The sequence below is a fragment of the Colletotrichum abscissum genome (genome assembly GCF_030869225.1).
Source record: "Colletotrichum abscissum strain IMI 504890 chromosome Unknown Scaffold_17.1, whole genome shotgun sequence".
In the NCBI taxonomy this organism is placed as follows: domain Eukaryota; kingdom Fungi; phylum Ascomycota; class Sordariomycetes; order Glomerellales; family Glomerellaceae; genus Colletotrichum; species Colletotrichum abscissum.
Window position 1 is genome coordinate 953,652 of NW_026850065.1, and position 15,124 is coordinate 968,775.

Sequence of the window (15,124 nt, forward strand, 5' to 3'; positions counted from 1 at the left end):
CTTGTGTGCACATTTTTTCTGTTTGGTAGATTCGGGAGTCAAGGGGATTCATGGCCAGCGCAGAAGCCGTCTTTGGATGCCCCCTCTTTGTTGGTTTTAGGGCGATTGAAGGTAGTATAGAACCGTGGGCAATAGTCCCCAAAAAGAGAAAATTTCTGTTTACTTCTTTCTTGATCTTGTCTATGATCAGTGATGCTCATTCCTCTCCGTCTTTTTGGAGGACTTTTCTGCGACGTAATAACTCCGCTAGAGGCACATCTTCATCGTCCGTCATATCCTCATCCTCGTCTACGCCGAAATCCTGTAGCCGCTCGCCGTCCGCATTCGTCCAGCCGGGCTCCCCATCCGCGCCCTCCTCATAGCCATCATCTTCAGAGTCGCTGTCAATCATATCGTAGCCCTCCACCTCCTCCAACTCTTCCATCATTCGCGAGCGGTTATCCTGCCACCGCCGCCGATCCGCGTCCTGCCGCGTCCTAAAGGCATCGAGTTCCTCCTCCTTGCTTCCGTATCTCGGCACCACCATATCCTCGGCGTCCCGAGTCGATGGCCAGCCTCCCTGCGCGGCGCGCCGCACTTTATCCGGGTCCGGCGGCGGCCACATCCCTTCTTTGCGATTCAGCCCGTTCTCGGGCCACTCCCATCCTACGCCGTGACCGTCCTTGCTTATGTGTGGGTTGCTTGCAAAAGGGAACAGCCACAGCAGCGGGTTCTTGGTGCCCATGGCCTGCGACAAATTCGCATAAATTCCCACGTCATACGGAAATTCAACCTTTTCGAGCCGAAGCTTCTTCCCGTCCGGTCCCGTCATGGACCAGAATTCGCCAGCGTCCTTGCGGTTCCGGTCGCAGACGGCGGCGTGGCGGTCGACTTCCCAGCCTTCGATCATTGTCTCGTTGAGGACCCAGCCGCGGACGGTGGAGAAGAAGAGGATGCCGAGGGCGAGGGAGCTGAAGAAGCATATCAAGGTGTCGAGGGTCAGGAGGACGAGGATGGGGAGGGAAGGGCCGAGGTAGGAGGGGAGGAGGCGGTTGTCCCAGATGGCGGCGAAGCGGGCGTAGAGGAGGCTGGCGAGGTACCAGAGGGAGAAGTTTGTATAGGCGAGGAAGCGGAGGAAGTGTGGGAATGTCGTGAGGGAGACGCAGTTTCCTGTCCAGGGGCAGTGGTGGTCCATGCCTAGCGGGAAGATTTCGCTTGTTAGTGTGCTGCATTCTGCTTAAGTGAGACCAGAAAGGGGATGTCGTTGCTCACGAGGGATGCAGCGCGCGCAGTGCCGGCAGTGGTGCGCGCGAGGCGGTTTCGGGGCGGCGCACTTTTTGCACCAGCGCCTCACGAGGCCGTACTCGTCCGGCTCGGGGACCTCGACGACGGCGGCGTCGGGAAAGGGGTAGCGGCCCGGGTCGACGGTGCAGGACTTGTAGTATGTGTACCAGAGGCAGGCGAGGAGGGCGTTGAAGGTGTACGTCTCGGAGCGGGTGAGTCGCCCGGGCGCGAGGGAGTCGTCGGCGACGTAGAAGAGGATCTGGGAGGAGACGGAGAGGAAGCCCATTAGCGCGCAGGAGCCGGGGACGGCGAGGCGTTTGATGAGGGGGGCTTCGTTGATGCCGGCCATTGTTGCGCCATCTGGGGGGGAGTTGTTGTCGTTAGTGTTTCTAGAATTGAGGGGGAGGGTTGCTAGGAGCTGTGGTTGGGTGGTTTGTTCGGCAATCGACGTTGCGGAATTTGAGATTGGGCGGAGGATGGTGGTGGTGTGGGATGTCAGCACATGTCGGTGCCGGGACGGACGGCGGAAAGTTGGGTCGGCGGCGGAGCGGTCGGGATTGAAGTGGAGGGTGGGAGCTTGACGCGGTTCAAGGGGGGCGGTGCTAGGGGGTAACGGGCCAGGAAGGACGCGTCTTTTGCCCTGTTAGGGGGGGATGTTTAATTGGATTATGTAAGAATTCGACAACTTGGCAACCCCTGTGAAGGAAGGACGACGACTGCCTGCCGGGAGGCTTTGTCCATCAATTCCTTCAACGACGGTGAGAAATGTATTGAAATTCCCCTGATCGGTTGAATTGAAGACGATTCGCTTGGTTCACATTGAACGCATGAGAACCCTTGAGGCTGCGTTGTTAAGCGAAACGACCACCCAGGCTTGGGCTGGTGAAAGTCTCCCTCAATGGCACGCGATGCGCAAATACATCTGACGGCGCTGTGGTAAGAAGATCCTCAATTCTTCCCAATACTACGCAGTTTCAATTCTGACACAACTACAGTGTTGTTGGTTCCTTTCTCTGGATATCTTCCAACGTTGAGGGACATTCTCTGATCGGTACGGGCCGAGTCTGCCAAGACTTTTATTTATCCCCGTTCACCACGTGGGAAACGGGAAGAAGCTTCTCCCGCTGACGCAATGGTATTCCAGAGTATCCACGTCTCTCATCCGTTCTAATACTTCTGCTATCGGGAGGTTTGACATGGCTGGCGAGCTATCTCGCCGCATGGCTTCCTGGCGCGGACGGAAGATTCGGTATGTTCCGTCGTATACCTTGTGGGAGGATTCCCTGTAGCCGGTGCTGACATCACCTTTCAGATGAGCGTGCGGGCTCCAAGAGCACCTTTGAGCAGACAATCCCTGCTAGACCGCGGCGATATTTTGCCCCGTTGCTCATCTTTTGCATCTTTCTCCGTCTCGAGGTTTTTCATCGTGTGACCGCCCAGCTACAATGCTCTGTGCCGGGAGTGCAGGTGAGTTGCGGATATGCCTCCATCGTCAGGTGAATGACGAGACTGACACGGCCCAATAGTCGTTCTTGTGTATCTATCTAGTCCTCTATCACATTCTATACTATCAAAGAGCCCGACCACCACCCCCTGAGGAGGACCCATGGGCAAGCATTGGCGACGACATTGCAGTATGGGCAAACGGCTCCCGAACGCTGGCGCTTGGAAGTGCCTGCCTCTTCAGCTACGGCACTTTTGTCGCCATCTCGCAAGATCCCAGGTCAACCTTCTTCTGTTCCGCTCTATCGGACAGCCGGATGACCACTCTTGCTTCCCAACTACTCGGACTGTTCTTGGACGCGGTCATCGTCTCCCTGTTTTGGCGCATTCTGGCTTGGACCAAGACAACGAAGCTGCGTTTGAGGACCCTTGGCACCATTCTGGCCCTCTCGGGAGTCTTTATTAAAGTCTTCCAGATCCTCATCTCACCCCTCGTTTCCGCTAGCGAGGGATATCCCACTTCCTTTAGCGGGATCAACTCCCTGTACATCTTTGACATTTTCATCGATAGCTTCGCTTTTGCGGTTCTCGTCACCTCGCTGAGCATCCTTGTCTATGAGACAAATCCCGTAACCCCTACTAGTATCATCACCTTCATTTGCGGCCTCACTGCTGCCACCCAAAACATCATGCACATTGGAAAATGGCAAATGGAATCCAGGCTGAGCGCCATCGGGCCTTTGTACCTTCTGGTCCTCGGCTACAGCATGTTTCTGTACAGCACCAACGTCCGCTCGCTCCTCTTCATACCCAGAGCATTGATCCTCGTGCTCATGGTCTCCATGTTCGTCGGCATGACGATCTACGGGCTCCTCAAGTCGGCAACAGTCAAACAGCACCCACTGAATAGACTCATCTACGATGTTCGAGTCGAATCCGATCGATGGATGCGCCATGCCATGACCAGCGACAACCTGAACGTTGCCGTCGACGTGTATCACGAGCGGCATTACGGGAGAGACCCGCCTCCTAATTTTGACAAATGGTACGAATTCGCAAAGGCTCGGAAATCTGTCATCATCGACCACTTTGAGCAGATGGAGAGCGATATCCTGCCCTTTTGGGGCGTTAAGCCAGAGGCGATCCGGCAAGCCTACAATGAGAGGGTACCAAAAGAGCCTCATATCGCCATGGTTACGATCGAGAACAAGCAGGTTACCCACAACTACGAGGGCAATGACGCAAACAAGAAGGTTCTGGACGAGCTTGTGGCCATGATCGGGGGCTTTGCCGAGCATCTGTCCGACATGAAGTTGCCCATCAACTTGAGCAACCAGCCTCGGGTCCTGACACCGTGGTCTGAGCTCAATAGATATACACTCACGGGAATGAAGCAGAAGTTCAAGCTTCTATCGTCGCGTTCGATGGAGGATGCTTCGGCCGGAGGTTCTGGTGAAATGGCATCCCCTGAAGGCAACGTTGAGAGAAACGCAGAGTCGAAGGCCGTGGGAGGCTCACCGGCGATTCCTCAGTCCAAGCAGGCGATGTACGAATCGACCAAAGCATGGCGGGACATGGAAGCCTCCGTGTGCCCGACCAACACCCCAGGAAGGTCAGGGCTCCACTGGAACGTCCGCGACTTCTGCACCTCGTGCGTAAAGTGGCACGAAGACGAGCAGTTCATGTGGAATTATCCACAGTCCAAGAGCCTCTGCGACCAGCAAGACCTGACCCGTCTCCACAGCTTCCACACGTCGGCGCCCCCTATCAAGCCGGCGCAGGAGCTGCTGCCCATCTTTGGCCGATTCAAAGCCGACGGCTTCAACGACATCCTCTTACCGCTGATGCCCCTGACGGAAGACGAGCCGGAGCACAAAAAGGACTTTAGGCAGCGCAAGGACAGCGTGTACTGGCGGGGCAAGATTGGCGAGAAGCCCATCAGCGACGAGGCGCTGCGCGGGAACCACAAGCACCGGCTGGTCCACCTCGTCAACAACGCGACGGCTGCGGAAGACGTCACGATGATGCTCGGCGCGCCGTCCAAGGGTAGCTGGTACGCGTACGAGATTGTCCGCGCGCGGGAGGCCAACGCCATCCTCCCGTTCGATATAGGCATAGCAGAGTACGCGTGCGACGTCAAGACACCGGGCTGCGGGGCGGCCAGGGCGGAGCTGGGACAGAAGCCCGTCGCCGCCTCCGGGGAAGATCCCCTGGACCACCGCTACGTCATGCTACTGGACGAGGACACGGCGCCGCCGCTGCAGATGCTCCGGACGCTTCGGTCGCCGGGCAGCGTGCCGCTCATGTCTTCGGTGTTTGGGGAGTGGTACTCGGAGCGGCTGATCCCGTGGCTGCACTTTGTGCCCGTGGACACGCGGTTCCACGCCCTCCACAGCACGGTGGCGTACTTTGTCGGGCTCAAGGGCCGCGGCAAGCTCAACGGGCGGGAGGTGGACTTTGAGGCGCGGTGGGAGGACGCCGAGTGGATCGCGACGCAGGGGGCGCGGTGGGTGGACAAGGCTCTGCGAAGGGAGGACATGGAGATTTACCTGTTTCGGTTGCTCCTGGAATGGGGACGGGTGGTGAGGGACGATCGGGATAGTATCGGGTTCAAGGTGCAAAAGTCATGATTTGTTTTTTTATATGTATTATTCATGTACGCTGTTGGGGGTTATTTCGTTGATAGATATGGGAAAGGGGTTATTCACACGACTATTGCCGCTCGCTCACTGTTCATGTGTTCATCCGTTCGATGTGCCGGCCTTGAATCGTGTTTATCTTTTGGTGGCCTGAACCGGGAGCGAGATAACCTAGCATTCTCGGCTGGTCGGTCAGCAAGGCAATATGCAGCCGAAGCTTAGAAACCCAATTCATCGGGGCCCCTTTCGGTCGGGAATCCTTGATACGGTGATACCCTTACCTCCTTCTTCATCTCCACAGAAACCAAACGGGAGCTTCGATCCTCCACTATTTGCTTCGTGCAAGTTTCTCTGGGGCCCCTGACGCGTTTCGGCCGAGAAGAACCTTTTGTCTCCAGTTATCTTGTTATCGAGGACATACAGGATTTCATCTTGTGTTATTCTCTCAAAAGTAGGTCTTTTCTGTTGAGGCGAGGTGCCCGATAGTCAATATGGGTTGGCCTACAAGAGGTAGATCGTAAGCAGCGGGCTGGGCTGAACATGATTGAAATTCACGCTTCTCGGATCATTGCGAGGGACAGATTCGGCTACAACCCGAGTGGGCTGCCTATTCCACGACCTCTATAACTCATACAGAAAGTGTGCAGATATTCGTTTTGTCGTTGTTTGCCGAGGCTTTGACAAAACAGGGGGGGTGGTCGAGGGGAGCTTGGTTGAGGATGAAGCTCGTTTCAGAATGACAGGCGGGACAAGATGGGGGTGTGGTGGCCTCGCGACTATGAGCTCAAGAGTGAAGAACGAGTGAAAGAAAGAGAAGAAAGGGGGCAAATTTGACCCCTGGCTCGGATTCACAAACAAAAGAGAGCTCCAGAGATGCCGCAGCTTGGGGAGATCCCTCGTTTGTGACTGGTTGCAGCTTTTTCCTTCGCAAGAACACCTTCATCCTTCATGCCAGCAGAAGCAGTGAAGTAGTACGGAGTACCTTACCTAAGGTAAAAGAGAGGGAAGAGCTCCTCTTGGGGGGGGGGGGGGGGGAGCTGACGATGACAAGTGGGGAAGACATGACGGAATGAGCAACAATTGCCTTACTCCCAGGTCCCCTCCAGCACAGGGCACCCTTTCACGCCTTACAACACGCTAGACAGGGCTGCCCCTCCCCCTCCCCCTCACCCAGCTCCGGGTTGCCCCCCTCCTCCCTCTCTCACAGGTTCCCCCCTCAGACCTAAGGTAGACAACGCAGACATCCAACGCAGCAAGCTGACCGACCTTCCCCCTCCCCCTCCTCTTCCGCTACCTAAGACTGCTAGCTAAGGTATGTTACTGACCTACCTATGTAAGCATCGTAAGGTACTTTTCCGTGCCTGACTAACATTACCTAGAGACACAGACCCCCCGTTGACATCTGCTTACACACGACTTTTTCTGAATCTGCTGGGACCTTGTCACTGGCAGCCGGCATCCACCCGTTGCCATTGTATCCGATTGTTGCTTGTTGCATTGTACCCAACTTTCCACCAACGCCCAAACTGTTCCTCCCGATCACAACCTCTTCTCCTCCCATCTCGGATAGAACCTCTTGCATATCTACAACTCTCACATCAACCCCGTTGCTCAAGAGTAGCCGCCCCCCGCATCTCCCATAATCTTCATTCCAACAAACGCCTCGAAATCCTACCCCGCGCGAACATATCTCAGAAGAAGAAGCATCGTCCCATACACACAGCAACGACTCTCCCGCCTCTCTACATCTTCCCAATCACCAAGCCCACCTTCAACCTCCATACCTTCCGCGACACAGCAGCAAACATGGTCGACCGGCCCAACAAGCCCACCGCCCTGGCCACCACGCCCGGCCTCCCGCCCCAGGCCACCGTCGACATCACCCACAACAACACCCGCGTCTCCGCCACCCTCCCCACCGGCGAGTCCGTCGAGGTCCTCCTCCACGGCGCCACCGTCCTCTCGTGGAAATCCGCCGCCGGCGCAGACCGCCTCTGGCTCTCCGAGTCCACCGTCCTCGACGGCTCCAAGCCCGTCCGCGGCGGCATCCCCCTCGTCTTCCCCGTCTTCGGCCCCCCCTCCGACGCCCACCCGCCCACCGCCAAGCTGAGCCAGCACGGCTTCGCGCGCAGCTCGCGCTGGGAGTTCCTCGGGAAATCCACCAGCGAGGGGTCCGCCGGCTCAGAGTCCTCCGTCAAGCTCGACTTTGGCCTGTCCTCGGCCAACCTCGACGCCGAGACCCAGGCCAAGTGGGGGTACAAGTTCGGCGCCATCTACAGCGTGTCGCTCGACCGCGAGACGCTGTCGACGTCGTTGGTCATCACGAACGAGGGCGACGAGGCCTTTGACTGCCAGGTCCTGATGCACACCTACCTGCGCGTCAACGTACGTCCCACCCCTCCCTTCCTCTATACCAAGCTTCTATCCCCCCAAAGTCCACAAACTAACAGCAACGTGCCCCAACCAAACAGGACATCACAAAGATCTCAGTGCAAGGCCTCGACGGCGCCGCCTACACCGACAAAGTCGACAACGGCGCCTCAAAGTCCCAATCCGGCGACGTCACCATCACCCAAGAGACGGACCGCATCTACACCCCCACCGGCGGCCCCCGGACCCCCGTCACCGTCCTCGAGAGCGGCAAGCCCGTGTTCTCCGTCGTCCGCGACAACCTCGACAACGTCGTCGTCTGGAACCCCTGGGTCGACAAGGCGCAAGGCATCGCCGACTTCGCCCCCAAGGACGGCTACAAGAACATGCTGTGCGTGGAGCCCGGCGCCGTCAAGGAGTGGCAGAAGCTCGAGCCCGGCGACGCCTTCGAGGGCGCCCAGGTCATTACGGCGAGCTCGAACTGATGCCAGGGGATGAAGGGGCGGGGTGGGGCGATGGAGAGGGGAAAGCTGTGAGAAAGAGAGAGAGAGGGAGAGAGGGTCCAAGTCACGTCGACTAGGTGGGGTGCCAAAGGGAACGAGAAAGAGAGGCGGCGGGGAGGGGTCAAGGCAATAACTGGAAAAAAGAATCTCGGGACAAACCTGACCAAAGGAAGAATTCTGAGCTTAGAAGGGGATATTTAGACGGCCAGACGTGGAAGCAGTGAAGGCCGAAAGTTATCATGAACCAGCAGGCGCGCGCGTTAAGGGAAAGCAGGCCCGGAAACTACCCCTTTTGAATACATCACGCTTGATGCGCTTGATGCGGCAAAAAAACCACACACGCTCTTACACATACAACCCTTGATCACAGGTGCAAAGGATACCCAGTGTGCTATGACAGCTCATCATTATCTCTTTTTGCTCTCCTTTTCGTCTCTTTTCATTATTCTGGGCGGCGGTGAACCTCCAGATGCGTTTGCGACAATCTAATACGTGATAAAGTCGAGGATGGTATGTCCCCCCCTTCCCTCCCCTCCTCGTTCCCTTGCCCCTCCTCCCCAACTTCAATCCAGTTTCATGCCATGAATTTTCCCTTATACCCAGTTTCCATACAAGAATAAGTTAACGAGGAAAAAAAACCAAAACCAAGTAATGTTTTTTTTTTCCTTTCCTTCTTCTGCTTTCTTCGTCTTCAACTCATAAAACCAAAGATCTACGCCAACAATGCATGGCGGGTGTTGCTGACACACCCATCGTCGTCCTGAATGTACATGTATATATGGCGTGGCGGAGGCGTATTGACAGTGTCCTCGCGAGGCCAGTAAGCAAGAAACAAAAGGGAAATGATGACAAGCGGTAGCGGGTCGTTGTCGGATTTTGGCATTCCGCGTCAGTGCCGGTAGTGGTAGTAGAACTCTGGTTAAGCTCGCCCACGAGCCTCGGCGGCGTAGAGCTCTCTCTTGATATCCATGAGCATGTCCTCCATCTTGTACACCTCCTCCCGTGATAGTGCTGCTGAGCGAAGACTGGCGAGAACGCCGCTCAGATTATTAATCATGTTGACATCCTTGGCGGCTTCTTCGACAGGAGTTTCGGGGACTGGGTTTACTTCAGCGACAGTGGTGGCATCGGCGACATCAACATCCATGGAGTCTTCTGCCGTCTCGTGTGCCATGGTTGTTGTCTGCTCCAGCTCCGGCTCCTCGAATGATTGACTCGCCCGGAAGTCCGCCTCCTCTTGCTCATTAACCAGTTGAGAGTTGACTTCGGCATCCAGATCCACGGAGCGTTTCGAAGGGCTGTCGTTAGCATTGATGCGTTGGCTGCGACGACGGCGGGGGGTTTCTTCCCCGAGCACCGGAGACATGGTGATCTGGGACGACTCGATAATTTCTGAGGGACCAGTAGATTTCCTCTTCTTGTGGCGGGTATCGACGTTGGAAGCACCGCCCCTCTTCCGCTTCCTAGCTGACTTGTCCGGGGATGAAGCAGCTGAACGAGTTACAGGAGTTGAGGGTCGTGCGGGCGAATGGGACTTGCTCTTACGGGCTCTTGTCTGGACCTGTGAAAGAGCAAGCTCCGCTGGCTCGTCTTCCTCCTCTTCTTCGTCGTCCTCCTCTTCGTCATCTTCACCTCGGACTGTGATGCAGTCAAGCACAGGAACCTTTTCTTTCTTGGCGCTGCTGGGACCCTTATTAGATTTTGGAGGAGAAATGGCAGGGCAATCGTTGATCGGGAGTTCGCACCGCCTACGGTCGAGCTCGACGACAAGCCTCAACATGCTGTTTTCGTCTCCGTCACTCATCTCAAAGGAGCGGTCCTTGATGGCAGCTGCGCGCGAGGCAGACCTGGTAAGTACTGTGGGTTGTGGGCTTGAGGGCGCGTCGACAAAGACTTCCTGGCCAGATCTGGGCTCCTCTACGCCAGTCACTCGGTTGTTCTTGGGGGTTGATGGCGCAGGGTCAGGAAGAGTTTCTGCGGACGATTCCGCAATATCATGCTGAGATTGATCGGGCTGCAGCGTCTCTTTTGCGGTCTCGAAGGCAGGCGGTGGGAGCTCCGGCTCCTCCACGGCACTTGAGGGGACCATCTGAAACGAGTCATCTACGGCTGATAGATCCGGGCTACCTGCTCGGGGGACACGTTGGGAGGTTGCGCTGTCGGCCAAGTTGAGATCTGTAGGCTCATCGGTCATGACGGCGGCATCGGGAGATGGAGAGCCAGACACAGGAGAGGAACTAAACTGCCAGTTCTCTAACTCGCTGCGACTGCTAGAGCGTGACTTGATCTGAGGCAGCAGAGGGAAAGGTCGGGGCTCCAGAGGTGAAGAAGGAGGATCCGTCATCTCCTGATCATTGTCTGCCATGGCCATCGTCTGACCTCGGCGAGGTGTCGGGGTCGAGCTGACAAACTCCTCGTACCTAGCGTTGCGCTTAGGTGTCACATCCTTAGGGGTCTCGACAACCATCTTAGGGGCGGTCGACTTCTCAATGACCTGTGGTTGTTGCTGTTGAGGGCTTGACCGCATTTCTGGGTAAAGGGCCGCGGCATCCTTCTGCCTCTCCCTGATTTCTTTCTGGCGTTCGGTGAGAACTTGAGACTCGGCGTTGACTGCCGGGTTCAAAGGAGACTTCTCAATGGGCGCGAACTGAATCTGAGAGTCGTCATGTCTCAACCGCGCCTTGGCTGCAGCGCTACGCCGGGACCTTTCACGACCCTTCATAGGTGTAGTGTTGTCCAGCTGCTTCTTCGCAGAGAGCGACAGCTTGACAGAGCTGAGAGGCGATGATTGGTTGGACGTGGCCGACTTCTGAGCTTTCTTTCGAGATGAGCGTGTGGAGGATACGGTGAGCATCTCAATGTCGTCCTGCGATTCGACGAACGAGCGATTTTGGTCCGTAGACGCCACACTGGCGATCTCCAAGCCTGGAAGAACGAGGGTCACAACCGGTTGAATGCCCAGTAAGACGGCCTTGAGATGTTCAGGGTACTGGATTTGTTCCGCATTCTCGTAAATCCGATTCCACGCCTCTGCGACAGAGTTAAGAATATGGCGGTGTTTGCTTTCAAAGGCAGCGCAGATGAGTTCCTCGAATGTTTCGAGCTGCACTTCTTCTGGCTTGCCGCTAGGCAAAATGATCTTGGAAACGGTCTCCCAGAGAAGCTTGACCTGCTGTTGGTCAGTAAAGTAGATTTCCCTGTTAGTAGTAAGACTCACAGCTTCAGATGCAGCAGGGCTCTGTCGGGCATTCAAAATGCCCTGCGAGTCCCGGATCCACACGGCAAGCCCACTCTCCAAGTTCGATACAGTTCTGCAAACAAGCTCCGGGTTGCAGCGAGAAAGGAATGAACCGCTCGCCCTGAGAAGCTGGGTGGCAAGTTCGTCCAGATCTCCACGCTCGCCGGCCTCGTAGAGTCGTTCCATCACCTCGTTGACCAGTTTGTAAAAGTTATCAAACGGATCGAAAGAGGATGACCTAGGTCCCGCAACTGCTGTACCCCATAACCTGCGTCGAGCAGCTTCCAATGCCTGTCTGTCCAATGGGTGGCTAGCAACGGAGAGAAGCTCAGTTGTTGCAAGAAGCGTCTTTGTCGACAGCGGCAAGGCATGGTCGGCAGGGATAGACTCCCGGACGACTTTGGCAAGCGGCTCGATAGTGCCTAAAGCGCGGCCAGCTTCGCCAGTCTCCTGGTAAGACCGGGCCGACAACTTCGCGAAGAGCGAACACCAGGGTTCCCAGGGTAGATTGGAAGTCTCTTTCCATCCTCGTTCCAGGAAACGCACCACGGTGCGGTATTCGTGACCGAGTGACGGCTCAGCTATTGAGCTAGTTGTTGGAGTGCTGTTTTGGGGTGAGCTGAAGGTCGCCGATAGGCACTCCGCGGCGAAGACCCATGGTGCATAGGGAAGTTGATTGACCGGCGGCGACCAGATTGGAGTGGCCGACAGCATCTCTTGTGCCAGCTCCAAGCGAGAGTTTGCTGACTTCTGGACTAAGAAAGGTGCAAAGAGCGTCTTGAAGAACTCGACGTACTCCTCCCCATCGGGGACACCCGGGGGAAGCCGAGAGACCAAGCCGATCAAATGCTGTAGCGGAGTCCGGGCGTCACCAGCGTTCTTCGCCGGCTTATGGGACGGCGTTGACACAGGTGTGAAGGTATGAAGACGACTAAGAGAGATCATCTTCTCGGTGAAAGGCCGAAGACCCAGGGCCTCTACAGCGACTATGATGAGCTCGCGAGCGCTGTCCAGGAACTTGGTCGCCATCTCAGGAGTAGGATCTTCAATTTCCGTCAAGCCAGTCTCCCAATGCTTGAGCAAAAGGCCGCACACTTGGGAAATGAACGCCGCGGTGTCGACAGAAACTTTGATCTCTTTGGAGGCGGCCGATACAATGGCCCCCACCAAAGTGCGCCACAAGCGATGGATTTGGCTGTTTTTGTCCGAGAGCTCGAGAAAGTGTCTATCCATGATAGGTTCCATAGTCTGAAAAACACGAGCAGCGTTGCGTCGGAGCCACTTGGGATCGATAGCTGGCAGCTCGTTCGGCCGGGCAAGAGTTGTCTCTCTAATACGCTCCTCCCTCCAAATCCGAGGTGTTGTCGAGTCAAAAAGACCGGTGAGAATTAGTGTTACCTGCCGCATATGCTCATCAACAGCGTCGGGGTTCCTTGCTTGCGCTTTGGGTGGCTCTATCAAGGGCTTGACGCAAATGTCCCAGTAAGTGTCGAGAAGAGCACTGTTCGTTCCCGGCTTGAAGGCGTAGTAAAGGAGGTTGCACACACTGCCAAAAACGACCTCTCGTGTGTGTTTGTTTGTGTACTTTGACTTCAACTGGCTGCCTAGTGGCTGGTAAAGTATGGGGAGAAGCTTGACGAAAGACTGGCCTTCGGTATGCATAGACCAGACGAAACGGTTCCATGCAAAATTCGCTTCCTGCTTAGTTTGGGGGTGATCGCTATTGTTGAAGCCCATCTGAATGAGCTGCAGCCATTGGTTGAAGAATTGCCATTTGTCAAGAGGACAGCGCAGTAAACCAATGATGACGCTCCAGATCTTGGGGACTGAAGCCGTCAGTTGCCTGTCGTCCTTGTCCTTTGCCATGGTTTTTAGTTGCTGGTGGTAATACTCTGCGAACTTCATCTCTTCAATGGATGTATCAAAGAGCTCCATCACCTTCCGAGACAGTGACTTTTCTTTCCCGAATATGTAGACCGCTTCCAGACCAAGAGATATTGCAGCAGATCGCAGCTCTTTGACCCTGCTCAGCATGTCCGTGAAAAGGTCGTTCAGCCAATCGGAGTGAAGGACCATCAACTGGCGTGACTGTTGAACCAGGCGTTTATAGATGAGAATTCGAGACATCACAATGCTCTTTCCCTTTAGGTTGTCTTCGATATTGCGGAGGGCATTCATGAGGCGGCGGACGCGATCCGAGGTCAAGACCTTTGCGGAGAAGTCTTGCGTAGCGACAGCTTGCATTAGATGCCGAGCCACATCTTTCGGTGTTGCAGGATCCTCGAAGGATCGAATGCAGTGATCTATAAAGAAAATGCCGAAATCGCTGGGTATCGTCGAGGCAATGGCGGGGAAATGCAAAAAAGTAGCGAGAAGAGAAATAGCGTTGTTGACAAGAGGCGCATCTGGTCCTCCGTTGGTGGCATTCTTGGAGGTGATGTCTCGTTGGATGAACTGCACGAAGAGGCTCATCTTAGACTGAAGGGCGATTCGGTCCGGGAGGTTGTTGGACGTCTTCAGCGTCATGACCAGTGTTGTGTAGGCATCCCGCTTCGAGTCCCTGTCTGCTCCGGCGAGCTGCTTCACCGTTGACTCCAACATGTCTGATATGTTTGCTGATGTCGTCAAGCTGTCTGGCTTGAGACTTGAACTCAGGGGACTCGGCGAAGAGGTTTGTTTGAGGATGCCCTTGACAGGTTTGGGCTGAGTCGAGGCCGACGCCGATAGGGGCGATGATCGGGATTTGGCAACAGCTAGACCTGGGTAGTTTGGTGCTTCGTTGTATTGCGCCTGGGCAGAAAAGCCCACACGTTTCCTTGCTCTTCGTCCGCTCGGGTTCGTGGAGTCAGCTCCGGAAAGTGGTGAGTATACGCTCGGTGGAGTCTGGAGACTTGATCGAGGGTCTGAGGAAGGAGGGAGGACGAGGAGATGCTTCGAAGTGGTGGCATCGGCAGCCAGGCTGGTCTCGCGAGGTGGTGTCGGTGGGCGAGGGGGTAACGACTCTAGTCGGCTCGAGACAACCTCAACAGATCCCATGGTTGCGAAGAGGTTCCCGTCGAGTGGGAAGGGATTACCAGACTCGGGCAAGCTCTGCTCTATGGCGACTGGCGCATAAGTGCGTCGGACTCCAGGCAGGGAAAACGAAGGAAATGACGATGCGTATGCGTAAAACCAAAGGCAATATACAAATCTCGCTCACTATGCAAATGGAAGAGAGTGATGGGAGGAGGTGGGCTTTCCGGCGGAAACGAGAGTGAGGTATGGAGACGGTCGAAGGAGCGAAGCCGTGTACGGACGACTACGGAGTGTAACTTGGGACACGGGGCCGGGGTTGTCTGGTCAGGTATCCGTAGCCAGTTCGCGCAAGTACACGACTTTTTGCACCTCAGCACGACCTTCTCTTCTCGATATAAGGGTGGAGCGGGTTGGTTAATTGGCTAGCGCTTGAGGATGCTTAAACACGTCCACGATTTCACGTAAAAACGCGAGCTGAGCGCGAAAACCACTTAAACAAGTGGCCCGTGCATGTCGTGTACCCCCGTCGTTGGCGCTGCCTGGTTGCCCGGGGGTTGGGCCGCCGACCGTCGAAGAGTGGGGCAGTGGAATGAATGGCATCCACCGCAGTCTCCAAATTCGCATCCATCGTAGTTTCCCCCGTGCCCTCCAAA

At 55.8% G+C, this 15,124-nt stretch overlaps 4 protein-coding genes across 4 annotated transcripts; 2 read left to right on the forward strand and 2 right to left on the reverse strand.

Annotated features, from left to right (window-relative positions):
• Window positions 1-196: 196 nt before the first annotated feature.
• CABS01_07976 (DHHC zinc finger domain-containing protein) lies at window positions 197-1,612 on the reverse strand (the record flags this gene model as incomplete). The annotated part of the gene is made up of 2 exons (XM_060541338.1): window positions 197-1,176; window positions 1,252-1,612. The coding sequence occupies 2 exons, from the start codon at window positions 1,610-1,612 to the stop codon at window positions 197-199; spliced, it is 1,341 nt and encodes a 446-aa protein (XP_060402838.1).
• A 549-nt stretch (window positions 1,613-2,161) lies between these two features.
• CABS01_07977 (capsular associated protein) lies at window positions 2,162-5,336 on the forward strand (the record flags this gene model as incomplete). The annotated part of the gene is made up of 5 exons (XM_060541339.1): window positions 2,162-2,199; window positions 2,259-2,314; window positions 2,408-2,512; window positions 2,576-2,730; window positions 2,790-5,336. 5 exons carry the CDS (start codon window positions 2,162-2,164, stop codon window positions 5,334-5,336), a joined length of 2,901 nt encoding a protein of 966 aa, XP_060402839.1.
• A 1,815-nt stretch (window positions 5,337-7,151) lies between these two features.
• Window positions 7,152-8,200, forward strand: CABS01_07978 (aldose 1-epimerase; the record flags this gene model as incomplete). The annotated part of the gene is made up of 2 exons (XM_060541340.1): window positions 7,152-7,730; window positions 7,817-8,200. 2 exons carry the CDS (start codon window positions 7,152-7,154, stop codon window positions 8,198-8,200), a joined length of 963 nt encoding a protein of 320 aa, XP_060402840.1.
• A 937-nt stretch (window positions 8,201-9,137) lies between these two features.
• Window positions 9,138-14,492, reverse strand: CABS01_07979 (uncharacterized protein; the record flags this gene model as incomplete). Its single annotated transcript, XM_060541341.1, has 1 exon — window positions 9,138-14,492. The coding sequence occupies one exon, from the start codon at window positions 14,490-14,492 to the stop codon at window positions 9,138-9,140; it is 5,355 nt and encodes a 1,784-aa protein (XP_060402841.1).
• Window positions 14,493-15,124: the final 632 nt, after the last annotated feature.